The sequence below is a fragment of the Drosophila serrata genome, unplaced genomic scaffold, assembly GCF_035046125.1.
Source record: "Drosophila serrata isolate PLE 108 unplaced genomic scaffold, ASM3504612v1 contig_217, whole genome shotgun sequence".
In the NCBI taxonomy this organism is placed as follows: domain Eukaryota; kingdom Metazoa; phylum Arthropoda; class Insecta; order Diptera; family Drosophilidae; genus Drosophila; species Drosophila serrata.
The window spans coordinates 2,183,693-2,202,630 of record NW_028257115.1 but is presented as its reverse complement, the minus strand read 5'-3'; the positions used below and the strand labels follow the sequence as shown (position 1 = coordinate 2,202,630).

Here is an 18,938-nt window from a genome sequence, read left to right as displayed (position 1 = left end):
TGGCCAAGTCTCATATTCCTACTATTTTAAATATTTAAATTTTACCACCTATTCGATTACTAGGAACTATTATCGATAATCCGTCTGAGGAATCAGCTAAGGCCAGTGTTACCGATATTGCTGTTAATTTACAATGTTTCTGTGGATGATAGCAGATCTGTTAATGAATTCTAATTTCTACATAAGAATTCTACACGTATCTGTAAACAAGTAAAATGTTATCTAGAAGTGTAGACTGGTAAATAACAGCTTTGGGATTCAGAGTGACCAGAAACAAAATATAAAGAAATACCAATACATACGTGAGAATTTTACCAAATGTATGAGAACTCGAGCCCAAGTGTCCGTAAACGTGTAGAATGGTTTTCTAGACCTGTAAGATGTAAAATGTTAAGCAACAGATTCAGAATTAGAGTGACCGAAAAAAATATATCAAAAAATCTTCTTAACAAATATATCGCAATCGATAAATATTTTCAACCACACAACTTTTACATAATCTGAAAATCGTAAGAATTTCATTAATAAATTGTTTAATAAATTAATATTTGTGCCCTGACCCGTGCACTTTACCGGCGAGACGCGTGAATAACCTATTTCCCTTGCAGGAAACCCGAGATGTCCTTTACACAGATTGCCCGCAGCTGCAGTCGGCTGGCGGCGACTTTGGCCCCCAAGAGGATCGCCAGCGCCGCCCTTGCACAGCCCCAGCAGGCCAGGATGATGCACAGGATTGCCGTGCCGGCCATGGCCAGCCAGTGGAGCCAAGTGAGTGCTTAGAAGTAGGAGGAGTACCTTTTTCCAGGCCCTATACGTGTGTATAGACCACTCCAGATTTGCCTACCTAACCTCATTGCAAGTGGAGAGGTTTCGGGAGTTGCATAGCTCCAAAGAAGATATCAGGATGGCTTCTAAGAAACCTAGGCTGCAGAGACATAGGAACATGTGGCCAACACGGGCCCAAAGTGATTGCATCATATTGTTTAGCATAAAACATGATTGTTTCCCCTCGTCAACGCACTAATACAAACAAGGCCGGTGCTTGCATGTGTGTGTGATTGATAATACTACAGTGCAAATTAACTAAACGTGATATGAAGTCTCTATAGAGAGCTTCAAGACTGTAAAGAACCTGACAGTATTTTCGTCAAATCCAAGTTTTAAAAAATCTCATAACTAAGCCAAAAAGCCATTAATTTCAATTCGGAAAGCGGTCTTATCTTCGTATCTGCATACTCAATTTCGAATGTTAAAAAATTAGATTTTTTTTTTCCAAATTTTGACAATTTTGAAAAAATTTATATTTTTGCCGGGTATGGCTAGATCGACTCGGCTGTGGATGCTGATCAAGAATATAGACCTATAGGGTCGGAAATGACTCCTTCGTAGTGATATGAGCATATGACTTAAAGTATAACACACTGCAAGGATATTATTCTTATTCAAATGAATTCTTTAAAAATATGAATGAACCATAAGTTGCATTACCTCTAGACCGTAAACTAACCCATGTAATTCACAGAAATTCGGTGTGCGAAGCTACTCGGCCAAAAGCACCATCGAGGACATCAAGTTCCGTGTGCTGAAGGTTGTCTCCGCCTACGACAAAGTCACCGCCGACAAGGTAAAACTATCCACTTCAAGGCGTCACTAACTCTTGGCTTGTGTTTCGTTCTTTTCTTTTGGCCAAAACCAAAACCAACCAGGAGTGTGGACGCAATGGCTGGCAAACGCAATCGGTGCGCAGGTACTCGGCGAAACCGCCGCTCTCACTGAAGCTCATCAACGAGCGAGTCTTGCTTGTCCTCAAGCTGTACGACAAGATCGATCCCTGCAAGGTAAAAAAAAACGCCAAAACATATTGATTGCCTTTGCCAGTGCAATGGTTACCGCCACAAAGAACTGAACAAAGCATATCCTAGTCCCAGCTATATTGCAACCCGTGCTAATACCTTTCAATTACAGCTCAACGTTGAGTCGCACTTCATCAACGACTTGGGCCTGGACTCTTTGGACCACGTGGAGGTCATCATGGCCATGGAGGATGAGTTTGGATTTGAGATCCCCGACTCCGATGCCGAGAAGCTGCTGAAACCTGCCGACATTATTAAGTACGTCGCCGACAAGGAGGATGTGTATGAGTAAATTGTAACTGTAATGCAAACACCATGAAAAGGATTACACTTAAACTTAAATAGAAAACAAATACAATTTGAACAATAATAAACCAAAAGACTCCAATTATGCTTTGCTAGTTGCGGGAAGTTGGATGGCAACCTAAGAAGGGCTTAATTAAAAATATTAAGCATTTGCTTAACCGTTACTTTCAGTTTGAATTTCGATAAAATGAACATTTCCGACAGTTCTTGGTATATATCAACCTTCCAGAGTTTGGCCACATTGTTTCTCATATAAACAAAAATATTCGAAATGCCCGACGCTGCCGATCAAATGTTGGCGGGATTAGGTAAATATAATTAGCCAATCCAGTTCCAGGATCTAATGCACCTGAACCTCATTACAGCCGCCCGTCGACGGTCGTTGGCTAAGCAGATCAGCAAGATAGACGAGATAATGGAGCGGTCGAACAACACCTTGCTCCACATCGAGTCCAACAACAAGGCCTTGGCGCAGAACGCATCGGCGCAGGAGTCTCAAAAGGTGTACAATCTCAAGCCAGAGTGCGAACTGGCTGTGGTCCGTATCCTGCAGAACTTTCGCCAGCTGATGCAGAGCAGCGATCAGCGAGAAGACACCGGTAGCGCCTTGGACGGTTGCCTGGCCTACAGACACCGCGTAGAACATCTGGGCAGTTCGGTGCGCAAGTTGGTGGCTCTCTGCGACACTGTCAACCAGATGAGAAGCTTCCAGGCGGAGCAGGAGGCACAGGAGTTTGGCGACGTATCGCCGTGATGTATCATAGGTTAACAATTTTATGTAAAGCAAAGAAAGGGGAAATAACCGCCATTCTTATTGGCTCTATTCTCACACTTCTATATTTTAATAATATTAAATCAAATCAAAGCCATGTTGTAGCTACTGATTTGCATTAGGGCATAGGTAAGCACCTCCACGAACATTTCGAGACGCGCCGCCACACTGCCGTTGGCCATTATCTCGCTGGGATGCAGCAGCGGCAGGTTATTGGAGCGCAGATAGTTCAGTTGCTCCATATTTGCGGCCAGGGCCAGTAACTTCTCCTGCTGATCGGCGGAGAAAGCGTCAGGCGGAGCATCTCCACCTGTGGGCATAAGCTTTTCCAGCTGCTGGGCAAATCCATTCAGCTGTACCAGCTTGTGCTTGTAAATAGATTCCGTGGTGTCCAGGGCGGCGGTCTCTTCGTATATCTTTTCCAGCTTGCGCTGGAAGGCCCTGAAATCCTTGTACACCTCAACGGCACTGGGCTGCTCCTCCAGCCGCGTCATACTCAGCGAAATGTTAGACGTGTTGATGGCCGTTGAGTGGTCCGCCTGAGTCGCAGTCGTAGCTTCTGTACCGCGCAAGAGGGTGGAGTTGGCCCGCTGCAACTCTCCCCGCTTCTTAGGCATCTTCTGGAGATTGGTCGGATACTCCTCGAGGGTCTTAAAGAGCTCAGCGTACTCCGCAACCGATCCGAGGTCGTTGGGCGGCGTCATGGCAGCCGTTTCTTCGTCCAGCATCAGCTGTAGGTTCTCAAAGTACGCCGGCGGCTTCATCACCGTCTTGGACACGCAGCAATCCTTAAGGTTCTTCAAGTGCTGCCCGTAGTTCCGGTATATCTTTGAGGCTATGGTGCCAAAGTCCACTTCAGTTTCCATTTTTGTAATTCTTTTCGTTTTCTTGTTTTCTTTTGAATGCGAAAGCGCCAGACAGTGCTGGAAAGTATGATTGCTTTTTCAAACACTATTTTTATCGATGCTCGGTATTTTTTATATCTTGGTATTTTTAAGATGAAGGATTTAAATAAATTATTTTATCATTTAATTAAACAGCAATATTTGTTTTCCAAGTATACTAAATATGTACACGATTTACACAAGATTATTTCACAAGCACTCAGCCGTACTCAGACTGAACGGTCAGCGAAAACTGACCTTTGGGAATGGTATTGGCATGATACCAGAGGCGTGTGTCCACCAGGACAGCGTCGCCCGGTTCCACGTAGAAAGAGAAGGGCTGGCACTGATGATCGCACTCGGGAGCCGGCGCAAGGAACCAGCTCTTGTTGCCCTTCAGCTGCGCCTGCCACATCAGTCGGGGTATGTAGTCCAGCTGGTGTGGGAAAACCCAGAGATTAGGTTTAAACAAAACTAATGTTTCACCTCAGCTTACGTGCATCACAGCTCCCTGTTCGTAACCCATCAAAATGAAGTCCGTGTGCGGCATCTCGGCATCCATGGGCAAGAAATGGGGACGAGGATACAGCTTCCTGAGCTCCGCCAGCACTGCCGGCTGGCAGACACTCCAGCCCACAAACCAGGGAGCTCCTTGACTTAAATTTGACCTTTCCGGAGACATTGCAAACACATCTCTCAGCGACTTGAGGTCCGAGTTGAAGTGCAGGAATTGGCAGCCTGTTTCCATGGCGCCCGGCACACTCTCATACAGCTCCCGTATGTAGGCATAGTTGAGATACTTCTGAGCAGGCCAATGGGCCACGGCTCTCTTGACGATGATCGGCAGCGAGGAGTAGGCATGCGGGGTAAACTCGTCCCTGGTGAGATTGGCCAAGATCAGGGGCGCCCGTACGCCTTTGCAAAACTCACAGTCACTGATCGGTCGAGTGGCCTCCCACACCAGGTAGTTGTTGGGCAAGAAGCAGCGCACACCGAGCAAGAAAGAGATGGTCTCGTAAAAGACTGGCGTGGCCACCAAAATGAAGAAGATGATGCCCACCAGCCAGAGTAGATTCAATCGATTCGGATTATGGTCGACATCGCGCGTCTTGCGGAACGCCTCCTCCAGCTCCTGCTTGGACACCAGCCCAGTGCGCAAGCTATTTCGGTGCAGTTCATCCAGTTTTGCTGTGAAGTCGTCTCCCAGGCGCTCTCGTACCTCCCGCATCCGGTTGCCCAGGGTGCGGGTGGGCCGGCTGATGAACTGGTGAGATGCAGAGTACTATTAGTTTATGGCATTTTCTTCTTAGGTGAAACTTACCAGGAACATCCTTAACTGGCTTTTTGGTAGCTATGAGCTCTTTCGTTATTTGTTATTAGCTAACGTTTAATATTTGTAAACAAAGACATCTTTTAAACAGGGAACAAAACATTCAAAACAGTGAGGAGACGTGAAGTCAAAATACTAGAAAGTTTGGCGTTAGGAGATTTGTGTTGGCATAATTTTAGTATATTCAGAGCAACGCACTGAAGGCGCCCGAGCTTAAATTTGTTTATTTATTTTGAGGTCTCACAGTAAAAAATACAAATACAAGCCAAGCTACCAATTCAACTGCTGTCACTCACATTTTATGCATTTATATATATTGTGTGCCATTTTAAAGTCAAATTTAAAAAAGGTCAACAATTTTTAGATGGCTTCCAAATCGACAAAGAAAAGCGAATCCTCTCGTTTGAGCATATTGTGGTTACCGGGACGAAAATCGCATTCAAAGGACCACACTAGCAATAAACAATTCTCCAACTCAGAACCGCAAAAGAAAAGCGAGCCACAGTTCGAGCTTACTGACTTGTAAGTAGGGTGCTTGCGGAAGATCGTTGATTATTGCGCACGTTCTCTTCCCAATTGCAAGACTATAATATATAGTTGCTTCATTTCAGACCCTTAAACAATTTGGCAGGAGAAGGTAATGTCAATGCACCCCCATCTCTCAGTCTTTTGGCCAACTGCTCACTGGCTACACAAAGCCGCAAAAGCGAATCTGTTTCGTCCATTGAAGGTCTATCGGCCATCGTTTCTGAGACCGCCACTGTACACTGTACTCTCTTAACCACTTGCTCACCAAACCTGAGACCCACGTACTCTGTATCGGAGACTGCACCGACGACTCCATCAACCAAAGCTATGACTGTCATTACTACCGCCGAGGTACAGGACTTTGTAAGCTGTGTAGTCAGAATCACACTAAATAGGTCATTAATTTAAAGTGTGTCCTGTTGCAGACCAACATTATGGGTCCCGAAGACTTGCCCAAAATGACAACAGCAACTGGAGGGACGGAGTTCTTGCAAAATGGCTCCGCGGGAACCAGAGCCACGATGGCACAAGTAGCCCAGGACCCTGCCCATTCTCAGCAAAGAACGCCTCCTATGATTAAATATAGGAACAATAATAACAATCAGGTAATCATCAATAATATAATATAAAATAAATTAATTAATTTGAGCCTGAAACAGGAGGATATCAACTCCATTGAAAGCATTTCCAGTTTGCCGAGCTTTCAGGGAAACGCCACCGATTTTGATTGGATTGACGAGATGGTGAAGCAGCGCAACCGCAACGAAATGATGCACAATAATCTAAAGAAAACGTCGAAGAAGGGCCTCGATAGCTGCCTGCAACCTATGGCAGATCAGCTTGACGGTCAAATGTACGAATTTAATAGCAATGACAAGGGAAAAAGGAATTATCCCAAGGAGGACGATGACGACGATGACATGGTTGTCAAATGTCTGCATTACTCGCTTATGTGCTGCGATTGTAGGATTTTGTAAAGAGTACTGCGGGATGCATCTAAAATAGCTCTCCACGATGTAGTAGGACGAATACATATAATATATATTCTTGATTTTGATACTTAGGCATATCATATTCTTTTTATTTCTATATTTACTATTTCCGTTCAGAGGTGGTATGAAATACATCCCAAAATATTGAAGAACTTTATCTGCTCTTCTGAACTGCGGTATTTGAATTTTCCGTACGGGTTTTTTCATGGCGGGATCTCTAATTTGAAATGTTTAAGGCAATCTGGCAGCGCCATTAAACTTTTTAGTATTTCTTTACGTTACAGGACTATGGCCACACCGTTTTTGTCTGCTTCTTTCCGCTGTTCGTCTTTTGTGTCGCGTTTATTAATGTGAAAAGAAAAACACTTTTGCAACGGTTACGGTCAGCAAAAAACAGTGTAACACATCGCGATCTCGAAGTGCACAAGCATGCAGACGGGCCAGCGTTAGAACGGAACCGCACTTTACCCGATTTCCGTCGCAAAAGAGTTCAAAGTGCTGAGTGCGAGGCGACGGCGAGCAGCCAACGTTGGCAGCACAGCCCCAATATCGTTTATTATTAAACAACAGCAGCAGCCGTAGCAGCAGCGGAAGAACCACTAGAAACATGTACAACAACGGGGCCCGGGGCTTCTCCATACACGACGCCTTCGAGGAGGAGACGGACGAGGCGATACGCGTATATGGCTCCACAGTGATATCCACGCCCATGAGGGGCGGCAAGCAAGGTCGCTCAACCGAAGATGTCTCCATTCGCATTCAGGATCCCAAGTGAGTGGGCCATCACACCGACAGACAAAAAAAAGAAATAGATATATAAAAACTGGTCTTCGATTCGATCGGTGCTGCCTGCGTGGGCTGTTATTGGCACCATTTTCCATTTAGTGTTCTGTGATTCACGAGCTGTCCGCCAAACAAGGAGTCTGTGGCTTTGTTCCCGTTTCTGATTTCGATTCCGTTTCTGGTTATTGTTATGTTTATTTATATTGGAGCTCGACAGCTGTTCTGCGCGATTCACGCCCTGTTCTGGGTTCCTAGTTCTCCATTCTCTACCGTCACCGCCGCCACTCTTGGCACTTCCTTATTCCCGCCGGAAGCACCTGAATAAGTTAGCCAAGCGGCGCGTGCGTGCTGGTTGCCAGTCCATTTCTTAGACGGAGCTCTTCCATTAGCCATGCATGGCGTGTCGTCGAAGCAGCAACAACAAACGACGATGTAATTATGGGGATTATAAATGCAGACGTCCAAGCCTAATTTGGCATTCAATTGTGAAATCATTGCGCATAAATTTCGTCATAAGGGCTTCTCGGAGGAGGTGGCCTTCGCCTGCGGTCAGCTGGAACCAGTTAGGCAGGCGGCAGCCCAACCAGCTCATCGGCTCGGCGGCTTGCACTTGTCGGTCTTCAGCTGCTGCCGCCGCCATATAAACGAAATGTGCAAATGTAAACGCGAAATTGATTGCGTCTCGCTTTTGGCGGCAATCCAACCCCGCGATAACCCCTCCTCCGAGGCTTCGATGCCCGATAAGCGGTCCTAAAGCCCATTTTAGCAAAAAAGGAAAGCTAACTTCGAAAACTTGATTTTTGGAGGGGACCAGACCTACAGACAACTCTTTGTAACTCATTTTAATGATTTAAATCAGACAACTAGTCTAAATGGAATCGGAAATGAAAATGGGAATGGGAACAAAGGTGCATATTTAGTTATATCTCTGTATTACTTAACACCACTACTAAGGCAACATCCGGAAGATCGTCTTGAAACAATGATAAAATAATAAAGTCTATAAAAAGGCATCATTTTGGTTAGCAGCTGTGATAAGATAAATAGAAAATTTTATATATTATAATGTCTATAAATAACTTGATATAAATCCACATATTCAATGAAAAACTAATTTTGAGCTATTTTGAGGTACAAAGGTTGTTTGATCTAGCCCCTTCGACGGAGTATCGATTTCCACCGAGTGTCAAGTACCACGAAAAGTAAAGCAAGAAACAGTGGAATAGATTATTGATTACACTTCCTTGGTTAAAAGATTAATAGAACATCAAATTTGACCTAAATTATTAGAGTTTTAAGGTCCTAATGGATTTTGATTGAATTATCAATACCGATTCGCTTGAGAGCACGCAGTGTGAGAGTCTGAAGATAAGAAAGAAGCGTATGCGTAAACCTATTACTATGCCGGAAAAGCCTTCATTGCCTTGCCTTTAATATATACTACTATAAATTTAATAATTTATTTCTCTTGTGACCATAAAAAGCAACTATTAACTTATATTTTTTTTTATTTTCCTCAGGGGCTACAACAAGTATGCCGAGGACACAACCTCACGGGACAGCGATTCACTCATCCAGGAGTACGGAAACCTGCCCACGGAGGAGACTAACACATACTGCTGGCGGCACCCAAAGGTGCGCGAAAACTGGCGCACAGTTCTGGCCGCGTTTACGCTCCTGGTCGTGGGCACGGGCCTGTTCGTCATGGGCACGTTCGCCATTGCCGATCCGCAGAATACGTCACAGGGAGTGGTGTTCTTCGTTGCAGGACTTATCTGCTTTATTCCCGGCGCCTATCACGTCGTCTACATTTGGCTGGCGGCCAAGGGATATCGAGGGTTTGACTTTTATCACCTGCCGCTCTTCACATAAGCGTACAGCTGCTGCCAAGTTCACTGGTTGAGCTGAAAAGCAGACAGGGGATAGACAGGAGGAGAAAGATTGCGTAGAAGGGAGGAGTGGGATAGATCCCTCGTCCTGTCTATTAATATAATCGATATGTTTGTTTATATAAATGTTGTATAAACAACGTATTTTCTATTTGTAAACGTAATTAACCCCGAAACTCGAAACTCGGATTTTGTGTAACGTACTTTTTGTGTTTAGCAACAAGAAATTTCGTTTAGACAAACGCCAGCCCCCTCTCCCTTTAACCCGAATCGAAATTTAGCAATATATATATTTATACATACGATTATATATCTATATATATTTTACAATATTTTCTTTTATACACCCTCGGTAAGTGCAAAAGAACATACGTACGTACTCGAAATTTATTTAAACAAAATAGAGAAAAGAAAAACAAACGAAAGACTTTGTATATGATGCTAACATGTTGAGGGAGCGCCTAGAGTTATGACATACGTATATATACTAAACATAAATGGTAATTGTAATTTATTGAAATTTAATTGCACCAAAAAACGAAACGAAAATGTTTTACGATTTTCAAAACCAACTCAAAAAAAAAAAAATAACACCCACGAATCTATGTATATGATTAGTGAGCGTCTGTCCATGGATGCGCCTTAAAGAAAACCTAGAACTAGACTTTATGATTATATATTGTTAAACCTAATCGATTGTAACGAGAGAAATCTCGAAAATACCAAGCTACTTAGTGATGTAAGACGATGCGCCGATATTGCAATACGTTCTTTTTATAGCTATTGATAGTGATGACGCATCTCTTTTCCACTGACCTAACCCCCAAACCCGAACCCAAACCGTCCTCTAATGAAATTACATCTCACACAGTCATCGCATATTTCTCACACACCTCATCTGCCGATTAGTTCTTAGTGTTTGTATAATTTCTTTTTTAAGAAATGCTGAATATGGTTGTATTAAATGAAAAAAAAAGAAATCAAAAAACTAAAACAATAAATTGACCTAAAAACTCATAAATCCCGATTTATGGCTAATACAGGACTTTATTTATCCGAAATTTACTCACACACACTCCTAATTTCCTAATTCGTAGCCTTAATTTTGTGACTTTTGTATGTATTTTCCCATTGATTATGTTGGTTTTTATTCGAATTAAAAATATTATTTTTGAACACTTCTATTCGTTTTTAATTTTCCCTGGATTAGGTACCTTTGTAAATACTTTTAGCATTGTCTTATATTGATATGATAAAAAGTATATTTATACTTTATCAGTTTTTATGAACGTGATTTATAATTTTTTCTTTTTTTTTTAGCACTGTCATCTGGGAAGTGATATAGTTTCTTTACGCAGCTAAAATAACCCAGCGATAAGTTTTATCTTTCGTTTTGCGGCATGCCCATTGAATTGTATCAGAATCTCCATCATTATCAAGTTCATCCTCGTAAGAACCACAGTGCGTTTTTTAAAACTGATGTATGGGAAATATATAATATATTCAAGCTTTAAATTGCTGTGGTTAAGATTCCACTAACGTCGCCATTTAATGCCGAATAATTTCTTTAATTATTTGTTTATGTCCTACAATAATAGCATCGATTAATATAATCTATGGGTCGTTTGCTATAACGTTTCAGTTTCTGTCTGACCTTAGTCTATCTCGTTTCTATTAACCTCCCAGCAACAAAGGCACTCTTGACCTTTGCCCAGCAATCAGTCACGGAACGCACTGTGGGCCAGTCCAGCTCCAGCTCCCAACCACTCCTCCGGTAGGTTAAATGGATTCGGTTGCCTTCGGGTCTAATGGCGATGCAAATGAGATGAAGTGAAATGTTAGAAACAATCAAATCGGCATTGGAATAGGATAGATACATACATACATACTTGCTCAATATACGAAGTTAACGATGGCTAAATAGGTTTAATTATATTGGTGTTGTGCGCCTCCCGAATCGATTATTTTTGTAGCTTTGAACTTATTTCGAATTGAATTTGAATAATTGTTGCCTCGGAGACTCCACTTGACTCGATTCGGTTCGACAGGATTAAGCTTTAAATGTGCTTAGCGAAGTAAGTGTGGAAATGGAATAAAGTGCATGGAAATTAATCGCCAAACAAAGTTTTATTTTGTACCAACTGCGCACCAGTCAGGGGTGGGAAATCCTTTGGGAGTTTGTACCTGTACAGTGTGTACAGTTTACAAAGAGTGTCCCTTTTTCAGAAGAGTTCGTCAATATTTGGAAAGTACAGAAGTTATATTCCCTTTTGAATCACCTTTTTATACCCTTGTAGTGAATTTTTATTTTAATCAAAAGTTTGCAGAAAGTGAAGGAATCATTTCCGACCCTATAAATCCTATATATTCTTGATCAGCATCAACAGCCAAATCGATCTAGCCATCTCCGGTAGAAAAATAATTTTTTAAAAATTTTGCCAAAATTTTAAAATTGTCAAAATTTGACAAAAAATTGAATTTTTTCAATTTGAAAACTGAGTATGCAGATTTGTTAATTTGTAAAAATTAACATAGAACCGCTTTCCGAATTAAAATTAATGCATTTTTGGCTTAGTTTCGAGATTTTCAAAGTTGGATTTGACAAAAAAATGTTCATATAAAAATACCGATAAATAACGTTTTATAGTTTAATATATTTTTTTAACTAAAATAACATTAATAAATATTTTTTCTCATCATCGAAAACGTACCTATACCAACGCTATTGTCCACGCCTTCGACTTCACCTGTGAGATAGACAATTTGTCAACCGGGCATCGATCAAACATGGGACATCTGAGTGGCCTGGCAACGGGCGCCATTGAAACCATGGATGGCAAAGGCAAAACCGCAGTAGGGAGTGGTGTGGAGTGCAGAGGAGGCCCAGAGGAGCCGCTGCTAATGTCTGAAGTGCACATCCCCGTCCAAGTTCATTAGACTTGGATAGGTGCGGGCGGGAGTGCTGCCTAACACGAAATGGAAAGTTTCGGCATATCCCTATCCCTATCCCCTGAATCGTGGTAAATCGCAGCGCGAAAACGCGTAGGTCTAAACTCGAAGACAATCGATGTGCCCACAGCTGGCAGAGATGGGCGAACGTGAGCCGGAGTCGGACGGAGAGGACGCCGAGGTCTATTGTAAGTTGATCCCTCTAAGTTGACAGCAGCAGCATGTCCCTACTCATGGATTATTCCGCAGTCCTGAAGCCGGTCAACGAGTACAACATTGTGGATAGGATCAAGGAGGCCAACAAGGAGCTCTTTGCGCTGGAGGAAGAGGGTGCGGGTGCGGGTGCTGGTGCCAACGGCAATGGCAAGGTGACCAAGGTGAAGTTCGCCCTAAATCTGGAGGATTACGAGCCAACGGGGGTGCCGCCGGGGAAGGACCATAGTCCCAGTCCGCCGGATGAGCTACTGCAGCAATTGACACAGCTCAAGCTGAAGACCATCACTGAAGAGGAGACTGTCGCAGCTCCAGAGACGTCAAAAATTGTTGAGGAGACCCCTGCTCCGCCGGTGGAGGAAGTTGAGGAGGAAGAGATCTGCGAGGAAATCCTGGACTTGACTGAGGTTTCTTCACAGCCTGCCGTCCAAGAGGCACTGCCCATCGAGGAGGAAGATGAAGACGATTTCTCTGGTGTGGATGAAGCAGATCTGGATGATGACTCACCCGTAAAAGATGCTTCCGTTGCTGCACCATTCCAAGTAAGACAGATCCCCAACTTCGACCAGGATGATTCCGACCAGAAGAGTCTCACCAATTTGCTGACCGAGTCCGATTGCGAAGAGGAGGAGCGCACCCTTAACGAGGCCCGCCAGAAGCTTCGCGATGCGTACAAGAATCTCTACAAAACGTTGGATCCCAAGGAGCAGGCCACCATAGACAGGTTAACGGGGGTTGGGGTCCAAGAAGATCCTCCTTTACCGCCTTTGCCAGTAGCTGCTGCAGCCGAAGTCGATGAAGAGGATGATCTATCCATTATTGTAGCCAGCTATATACCCGATAATTTTGAGCTCAACGAGCAGAGCATTTACTACAAAAAGGAAGAGCAGGAGGACTTGACCGGGCTAGCTAAACAGCAATCCTGCTCCGAATGCCCCAAGGCAACTTCCAAGTCCTTTTTCACGTCTCGGAGTTTTAGTTTTCGACGTCGATCTAAGCCCACGCCTACACCATCATCCGCCACAGCTTCGACGACCTCTCCCTCCATTCGGATGAATTACAAGATTTGCTGCGAGCACCGTCACTCGCTGCAGGGGAAGCTGCCCCGGTACACGGGCTACATGTCCGAGTATGGACTGAGTGCCCAGCAGTTGCAACGGCGGGAGCAGCAGTTGCGACGAAAGCAGCGCTTCTCCATGGAGCAGACCATCAGTCGCAACGAACAGGAGCTTAAAAAGATGCAGGACAACGAGCGGGCCTTCACCACCTGGCTAAAAAATAAGATGCGTTATCCGATCAACAAAACTCGTAACATGTTCGATGCTCACAAGAGGCGGGGAAGCGTAGCAGCCGCTGCAGCAAGTCCACACGTTCATTCGCATCACCATCAGCAGGAGCAGCAGCCGCAAAAAGGTGGAAGCCGGCGGCGGAGGCGTCGTGACAGCGATGATGACGATGTAGTACACGCCTATCGACACCTTCTCGGCAGCTGGAACAAGTAGCAGCCGCTGATGTAGTTCTTATATCTTAGTTTATTACATAAATGTATAATCGCGTATTATATTTAATTTGTAATACAACTTCCAAGTGAGAAAAGGGTGAATGGATTGTGGGGGGACCTCATAACAGACTGACAATGATAACAGGAAGGATTAAAAAATTTAATTCGATGAAAGAGGAGAGGAGGATCCTCCTAATGACGCGACTTCTTCGATTTGTGACCATTGTCGCGGCTGTCGTCCCGCGAACGTTTGCGATCCTTGTCCTTGCTGCTGCTCTTGTGACCCGACGACGAGGAGGAATGATGCTTGTCCCGGTTGTGGTACTTATCCTTGGACGATTTCGATGGGCTTTAAATAGAGCATATAATTTTTTATTATTGATTTCGAATTTTTACTCGCCACAGCGAAGTTGATTTGGGTTAAGTAAATTTTGAAGCAAGCAAAAGTGTATGTGGTTTTTGTTTGTATAAAATCTAGAATTTGAAGCCAGAACCAAATAGATATCAATCCTACAAGCGTGCCCCAGAAATCGGCGTAGATTCAATTATAAATAATAACAATAGATCACTTTTTGTAGAGATTTGAAATAAATAGTAATTTCTTTGGCACTACTGATTAAAAACCCATTAACAAAAAAATGTAAAAACAAATAAAACCCCTTTCAGTTCTTCAGAATTTCCCACTAAAAATAAATAATACATTTGCAATGTGTAGATTTTGTTTTTCGTGAATGTGAAATGTCTTGTGAAATGCGCTTGCGTTAGGCCGAATGATTGATTTTATGTGTGTGTTATGGAGGATTTCTTTCGTTAACAAACCTAGATGAGCTGCCATGTTTGGAGCTGGAGGATTTTAAATGCGAAGAGGAGGAGGAGGAGTTCGACTTATGCTTTTTACTGTGCGACGAAGACGATCGCTGTTCCTCGCGTTCGCGGCGACTGTTTTTGGGAGGTTGTAAAAGTGATGAAGAACGATTTGATATATTGTAGATATACATAAATATAACCCGGAGGAGATCTCGAGGTAAAATTGGTAGCTATATGACGAATGTCTTACCTGTGCTTTGAACTCTTGCCGTGCTTCTTGGGCTCAAACTTTCCATTGCGTGGCTTGTCATCGGTGGCATAATCATGGTTTCGATCCTCTTCGGCGGCCTCGCGCTCTAGATCGGACCAATCCTTACCAGACTCCTCATCAGAACCCAAATCATCTGTAAAATCGTTAATATATCTGTTAATTTGAATTATTTTCGGACTTTTGTCGTTCTTACCATCACTTTCGTCACTCTCATCTTCGGAAGCCTCCGAGTACTCGGAGTCCTCGTCCGACTCCTCATCCGATTCGGCATCTGTAGGATTGTAGGCCTCATCCTCCTCGGATTCGGCTGTTTCGTTCTCGTCCTCGCTGCCCGATTCGGGGTCCAAGAAGGTCCAGCCGCCTTGCTCGAAGAATCCCTCAGGATCGTCTGTGATGGTCTTCATAATCTTTTGCCAGTTCAGCGACTGGACGCCCTCCGAATAACGAATGTCACAGGAGCTGTCAGAATATTCCATTTAGAGTAAGGACCGTTGATGGTTAGAAAGTAAGACTTACTTGAGCCACTCCTTGACGTGATCCAGCATGTTCATTGGAATGGCATTGACCATGGCCACCTTCTTGTTGTATTCCTTAAACACGAAGATCATGTCGAAATTGCGCAGGTGGAACTGCACACGTTCAAAGTGCACCAGCTCGACGTCGTCCAGGGTGATGACAAATGGCGGCCATTCGGTGAGATTGACCAGAGAGCCGGACGTCGGCTGAAGGGTGACGGTGCTGCGGAATGGGGCGCCGGGGAAGCCCAGCTCGCGGAACGGCGTGTCGAATTCCACCACCGACTTTGTCATCGCCTCAACCTTTTCGCAGAAGCTCTTAAAGGCCGTCTTCAGTTTGTGCCTAAGCTCCCGCTCCGACTGTTCGGCTGCCAGATCGTCGCGATCGTGCATGTGCTGATGCTTGCCCAAATCCGTCGTGATCTCGCCCACTTCCGTGTAGAATTGCACATCCAAGTGCTTTTTCTTGCCAAACATAATGGCATACTTGAGGTGGAAGTGAAGCAGGATGATCATCTCGCCGTCGCAGGGCTGGAAGAAGGCGCTCTTGATGTTGTTGTACAGGATATCGACCTTGTCGCCGCGCACAGAGATGTAGCGGAAGCCATTGGTATGTGCCTCCAGACTGCCTGTCATACGCTTGGTGACGATATTGGGTCGAATGTAGAGGTCCTTGAGCTTGGGATTGCCCTTGTTCTGCGATTGAATGAGTGTGTCCTGCTTCACAAGATCCTCCTTTTCGCGCTCCTCCGCCTCTCGGGTCTTGAAGCGTTTCTGCACCTCTTTGATCAGCCGAAAAGCGTTGTTAAGATTCGCCGACGGTGCAGCGACTTCACCGTGTTCCTTGACGTTCGAGCTACGGTAGGTCCTGAAAGGGGAATAAACAGATAATGATATGTTTTTACTTCCCAAATTAATGGTACTTACACTTCCTTGACAAATGTGGCCTCCGGTTGTGGGTATAGACCGCCCTCGTTGCGACCCATCGTGGCGCCCGGGTGAAAGAAGTTGATGCGCAAGTACGTGTACTCGCCTTCTACGGACTGCGAGATATTTTTGATGGTGGAAATGTGAAACGGCACTTGGATGCCGAAGACAGGCATAATGACAGTCTCGTATTTTTTGTCCACATACAGCTTAAGCTCCTTGACCTCTGGCTCGCGTGGCATCTGGCTCATAGACTTGTACGAGACTGTATTCTTGCGCACTTTTTCCGCCTCCTTGGTGTCTCCCTGCTTTGCCAGACGCTCCTTGGCCCTTTCGTTTAGCTGCTGGGCCAGCTCGCGCTGATGCTCCTTGCGCTTCTCTTCTGTATTTATCTCGTTGCGCAGCTTTGAGTCCATCACAGCATTGCGCTTGCTTCGTCCTAGAATCTCTGTGCTTTTGTCTTCCTGGGCTGCCTTCTTATCATCCGCGTCCTCCTCCTCCTCGTCGCTGTCGTCCTTGATAAAGATGCCAACGTTCTTGATTTTCTTTTTGGAGGGAGTCATCACACTGGCCGGTGATTGTTCGCCCACAAGCACAGTGTCGCCAATGAAAAGGGCATAGGTCTTGCCCTCCTTGTCGGTGGCATCGGCATTTGTTAGATTCGAGATGCCAACGTGGAGATTAAAGACCATATTCTTCTTAATAAGCGCCTGACACTTGGGCCCAATCACTATGGAGTTCTCCCGGAACTCCAAGCCCATTGCGAATCCGAAACTTTTGGTTAGATTATCGACCATGCCGGGCTTCTCTTTCTTCACGTACGCCAACGTTTTCTCATAAACCTCGCACAGTTTGGTGCTGGGCACCAGCAGCTTGAGTATCTCCTCCTGCACGCTTACCAGAAACGTGTAATTCTCCTGCATGGCCTCAGTGGGGTTTACCAAGAAGGTGCGCGATATATTCGAACAGTAGGACTTGTAGCGGGCCCCCAATGAGCACACAATCACGCCGAAATGCAGGACATTTTTATCGGAAGCGGCAGAGAACTTGAGACTGTAGTTGCCGCCCGACTGAATGATGGGAGGATAGGCCATGTCCAGCAATCGGGGATCCAAGCCGCTGGTGTATTTCTTCTCAGTAATGGCCGATTCGCAGCCATCCGACAGCTTGGTGTGCTTGACTTTCTGTGGGGTGGATAAACGCTCTTTGAATAGGGAATTCTGCAACTTAACCTAAGTATCCTTACCTTGTCTGAATCAATGATGTCCATGATCTCATCTTTGAGATACTTATTGAAGATGTCCATGGACACCAGTGAGGCTTTGCGTATGTTGTTTATCTCGGACTCGTCTTTCGGACACATTAAGTAGGCAATGATTGTGCTAATGTCGACATGCTCGAACTTTGAGTCCATCAGCGACTTCTTCCATGCCTCACTAAACTCGCCAGGATAGGCATCCTTGGTGAAGACGCCCAAACGCTTGCCCTTCTTTGAGTTCTGTATGGCCTTGATCAGTTTCTCGTAGTTTCCCTTGTCCTTGTCCGTCTATTGGGCGGAAAAAGCAGCGGATTACATGACTCAGGTCAAGTTTAAGAAGCGACAACACTTACACGGTCCCTCACTAGCAGCTTGATTTCTGGAAAGCCCTCCTCGCTGATATTTTGCGTCTGCTTCAGGAACTCGATCTTCTTCTTGCTTGTCAGGAAGTAGATCGCGTCCGAGGCAAACACGGAGATTGTGTCCGTTAGCTCATAGCCCAGAAGCCAGAGCTGGAGGGCCATGGACTTGGAGTAGATCACATCCTCGTCGGCGCCCACCACGCTCATGATGCAGTCCAAATTGCTCAGGGCGTCGTCGTGCCCGATGCTGGGAGCCTGCAGAAGAACACAGAAAACGCTGTAGAATCTCATGGCATGATAGACACACTTTATGATAGCAATCTTCGCGCCTAACCTAACAGGGCAGCTGCCTGTCAATTTTTCTCCCGAGAAAGTATCGAATTTCATCATAACTTTTAATACACGTTATCTGCGCTATAGGTAAAAAGTCTCCATGCGTTCGGGTCGGGGCTCCTGCAGACACAAAAGCCCGGCAGACAGGCGGACGGACAAACTCACCTTCCATTCCGTGTAGAGGCGCTTAACGCGGCGCACAAAAGCCTCTTTATCCAGCACAAAGCTTGACATCTTGCTGCCGGAGTCGTTGACGGTAACTGCGATTGAAATGCCCCAGTCGAACTCAGTTAACAAATATTATTCGCATTTGCAAATTCCGGCGGATGAAAAAATTGCGCGTTTTCGGCGTCTACGTTAGTGGTGGCAAGACATCAGAGCTATCGATACTAATGATGTTTTCAAAAATCGATTTACTTTTGGCACTATCGATGTTTGGAAAAACTCGGTTTTACATTATACATG

At 44.8% G+C, this 18,938-nt stretch overlaps 8 protein-coding genes across 13 annotated transcripts; 5 read left to right on the top strand and 3 right to left on the bottom strand.

Annotated features, from left to right (window-relative positions):
* The first annotated feature begins 459 nt into the window (after nt 1-459).
* On the top strand, nt 460-2,233 carry ND-ACP (NADH dehydrogenase (ubiquinone) acyl carrier protein). 3 transcript variants are annotated; one of them, XM_020958823.2, is made up of 5 exons: nt 460-509; nt 609-768; nt 1,523-1,609; nt 1,707-1,838; nt 1,966-2,233. In XM_020958823.2, exons 2-5 carry the CDS (start codon nt 619-621, stop codon nt 2,143-2,145), a joined length of 549 nt encoding a protein of 182 aa, XP_020814482.1. In that variant the 5' UTR covers nt 460-509; nt 609-618; the 3' UTR covers nt 2,146-2,233. The 3 variants fall into 3 exon arrangements, with proteins under 3 accessions (XP_020814482.1, XP_020814480.1, XP_020814481.1); XM_020958821.2 differs by lacking the exon at nt 1,523-1,609; XM_020958822.2 differs by lacking the exon at nt 1,707-1,838 and having other exon boundaries at nt 1,523-1,624.
* msd1 (mitotic spindle density 1) lies at nt 1,964-3,028 on the top strand. Its single transcript, XM_020958830.2, has 2 exons — nt 1,964-2,467; nt 2,525-3,028. Exons 1-2 carry the CDS (start codon nt 2,431-2,433, stop codon nt 2,911-2,913), a joined length of 426 nt encoding a protein of 141 aa, XP_020814489.2. The 5' UTR covers nt 1,964-2,430; the 3' UTR covers nt 2,914-3,028.
* Nucleotides 2,932-3,837, bottom strand: msd5 (mitotic spindle density 5). Its single transcript, XM_020958829.2, has one exon. It carries the CDS (start codon nt 3,795-3,797, stop codon nt 3,015-3,017), a length of 783 nt encoding a protein of 260 aa, XP_020814488.2. The 5' UTR covers nt 3,798-3,837; the 3' UTR covers nt 2,932-3,014.
* A 48-nt stretch (nt 3,838-3,885) lies between these two features.
* LOC110188898 (uncharacterized) lies at nt 3,886-5,364 on the bottom strand. The gene is made up of 3 exons (XM_020958819.2): nt 5,137-5,364; nt 4,312-5,079; nt 3,886-4,251 (listed from the first exon to the last, which is right to left on the bottom strand). Exons 1-3 carry the CDS (start codon nt 5,143-5,145, stop codon nt 4,036-4,038), a joined length of 993 nt encoding a protein of 330 aa, XP_020814478.2. The 5' UTR covers nt 5,146-5,364; the 3' UTR covers nt 3,886-4,035.
* A 145-nt stretch (nt 5,365-5,509) lies between these two features.
* Nucleotides 5,510-6,740, top strand: LOC110188900 (uncharacterized). 2 transcript variants are annotated; one of them, XM_086829648.1, is made up of 4 exons: nt 5,510-5,667; nt 5,757-6,024; nt 6,084-6,278; nt 6,333-6,740. In XM_086829648.1, exons 1-4 carry the CDS (start codon nt 5,510-5,512, stop codon nt 6,648-6,650), a joined length of 939 nt encoding a protein of 312 aa, XP_086685774.1. In that variant the 3' UTR covers nt 6,651-6,740. The 2 variants fall into 2 exon arrangements, with proteins under 2 accessions (XP_086685774.1, XP_086685775.1); XM_086829649.1 differs by having other exon boundaries at nt 5,757-6,036; nt 6,099-6,278.
* Nucleotides 6,741-6,961: 221 nt separating this feature from the next.
* Nucleotides 6,962-11,449, top strand: LOC110188912 (transmembrane protein 134). Its single transcript, XM_020958833.2, has 2 exons — nt 6,962-7,436; nt 8,969-11,449. Exons 1-2 carry the CDS (start codon nt 7,273-7,275, stop codon nt 9,318-9,320), a joined length of 516 nt encoding a protein of 171 aa, XP_020814492.2. The 5' UTR covers nt 6,962-7,272; the 3' UTR covers nt 9,321-11,449.
* Nucleotides 10,852-18,875, bottom strand: dre4 (SPT16 homolog, facilitates chromatin remodeling subunit dre4). Of its 3 annotated transcripts, XR_015270925.1 has the most exons (11): nt 18,639-18,871; nt 18,132-18,395; nt 17,767-18,066; nt 16,521-17,704; nt 15,595-16,461; nt 15,272-15,537; nt 15,058-15,211; nt 14,820-14,939; nt 13,828-14,349; nt 11,219-13,770; nt 10,852-11,142 (listed from the first exon to the last, which is right to left on the bottom strand). XR_015270925.1 is itself a non-coding variant. In XM_020958824.2 (9 exons), exons 1-9 carry the CDS (start codon nt 18,705-18,707, stop codon nt 14,193-14,195), a joined length of 3,381 nt encoding a protein of 1,126 aa, XP_020814483.1. In that variant the 5' UTR covers nt 18,708-18,875; the 3' UTR covers nt 14,014-14,192. The 3 variants fall into 3 exon arrangements, 2 of the variants coding, with proteins under 2 accessions (XP_020814483.1, XP_020814484.1); XM_020958824.2 differs by lacking the exons at nt 10,852-11,142; nt 11,219-13,770 and having other exon boundaries at nt 14,014-14,349; nt 18,639-18,875; XM_020958825.2 differs by lacking the exons at nt 10,852-11,142; nt 11,219-13,770; nt 14,820-14,939 and having other exon boundaries at nt 14,014-14,349; nt 18,639-18,870.
* LOC110188905 (uncharacterized) lies at nt 12,096-14,095 on the top strand. The gene is made up of 2 exons (XM_086829647.1): nt 12,096-12,474; nt 12,536-14,095. Exons 1-2 carry the CDS (start codon nt 12,405-12,407, stop codon nt 13,999-14,001), a joined length of 1,536 nt encoding a protein of 511 aa, XP_086685773.1. The 5' UTR covers nt 12,096-12,404; the 3' UTR covers nt 14,002-14,095.
* Nucleotides 18,876-18,938: the final 63 nt, after the last annotated feature.

Excerpts from the sequence above, each read along its gene's own strand:
- dre4 (XM_020958824.2), bottom strand. The coding sequence starts at position 18,707 with ATGTCAAGCTTTGTGCTGGATAAAGAGGCTTTTGTGCGCCGCGTTAAG. Across the intron at positions 17,705-17,766 it reads ACATCATTGATTCAGACAAG|AAAGTCAAGCACACCAAGCT; the intron begins GTAAGGATACTT and ends TCCACCCCACAG. Across the intron at positions 14,350-14,819 it reads AAACATGGCAGCTCATCTAG|CCCATCGAAATCGTCCAAGG; the intron begins GTTTGTTAACGA and ends CTCTATTTAAAG.
- msd1 (XM_020958830.2), top strand. The coding sequence starts at position 2,431 with ATGCCCGACGCTGCCGATCAAATGTTGGCGGGATTAG. Across the intron at positions 2,468-2,524 it reads TCAAATGTTGGCGGGATTAG|CCGCCCGTCGACGGTCGTTG; the intron begins GTAAATATAATT and ends ACCTCATTACAG.
- LOC110188898 (XM_020958819.2), bottom strand. Across the intron at positions 4,252-4,311 it reads AACAGGGAGCTGTGATGCAC|CTGGACTACATACCCCGACT; the intron begins GTAAGCTGAGGT and ends TTCCCACACCAG.
- msd5 (XM_020958829.2), bottom strand. The coding sequence starts at position 3,797 with ATGGAAACTGAAGTGGACTTTGGCACCATAGCCTCAAAGATATACCGG.
- LOC110188900 (XM_086829648.1), top strand. The coding sequence starts at position 5,510 with ATGGCTTCCAAATCGACAAAGAAAAGCGAATCCTCTCGTTTGAGCATA. Across the intron at positions 5,668-5,756 it reads CAGTTCGAGCTTACTGACTT|ACCCTTAAACAATTTGGCAG; the intron begins GTAAGTAGGGTG and ends GCTTCATTTCAG. Across the intron at positions 6,279-6,332 it reads GGAACAATAATAACAATCAG|GAGGATATCAACTCCATTGA; the intron begins GTAATCATCAAT and ends AGCCTGAAACAG.
- ND-ACP (XM_020958823.2), top strand. The coding sequence starts at position 619 with ATGTCCTTTACACAGATTGCCCGCAGCTGCAGTCGGCTGGCGGCGACT. Across the intron at positions 1,610-1,706 it reads TTGTCTCCGCCTACGACAAA|GAGTGTGGACGCAATGGCTG; the intron begins GTCACCGCCGAC and ends AAAACCAACCAG. Across the intron at positions 1,839-1,965 it reads ACAAGATCGATCCCTGCAAG|CTCAACGTTGAGTCGCACTT; the intron begins GTAAAAAAAAAC and ends TTTCAATTACAG.
- LOC110188912 (XM_020958833.2), top strand. The coding sequence starts at position 7,273 with ATGTACAACAACGGGGCCCGGGGCTTCTCCATACACGACGCCTTCGAG. Across the intron at positions 7,437-8,968 it reads ATTCGCATTCAGGATCCCAA|GGGCTACAACAAGTATGCCG; the intron begins GTGAGTGGGCCA and ends TATTTTCCTCAG.
- LOC110188905 (XM_086829647.1), top strand. The coding sequence starts at position 12,405 with ATGTGCCCACAGCTGGCAGAGATGGGCGAACGTGAGCCGGAGTCGGAC. Across the intron at positions 12,475-12,535 it reads AGAGGACGCCGAGGTCTATT|TCCTGAAGCCGGTCAACGAG; the intron begins GTAAGTTGATCC and ends ATTATTCCGCAG.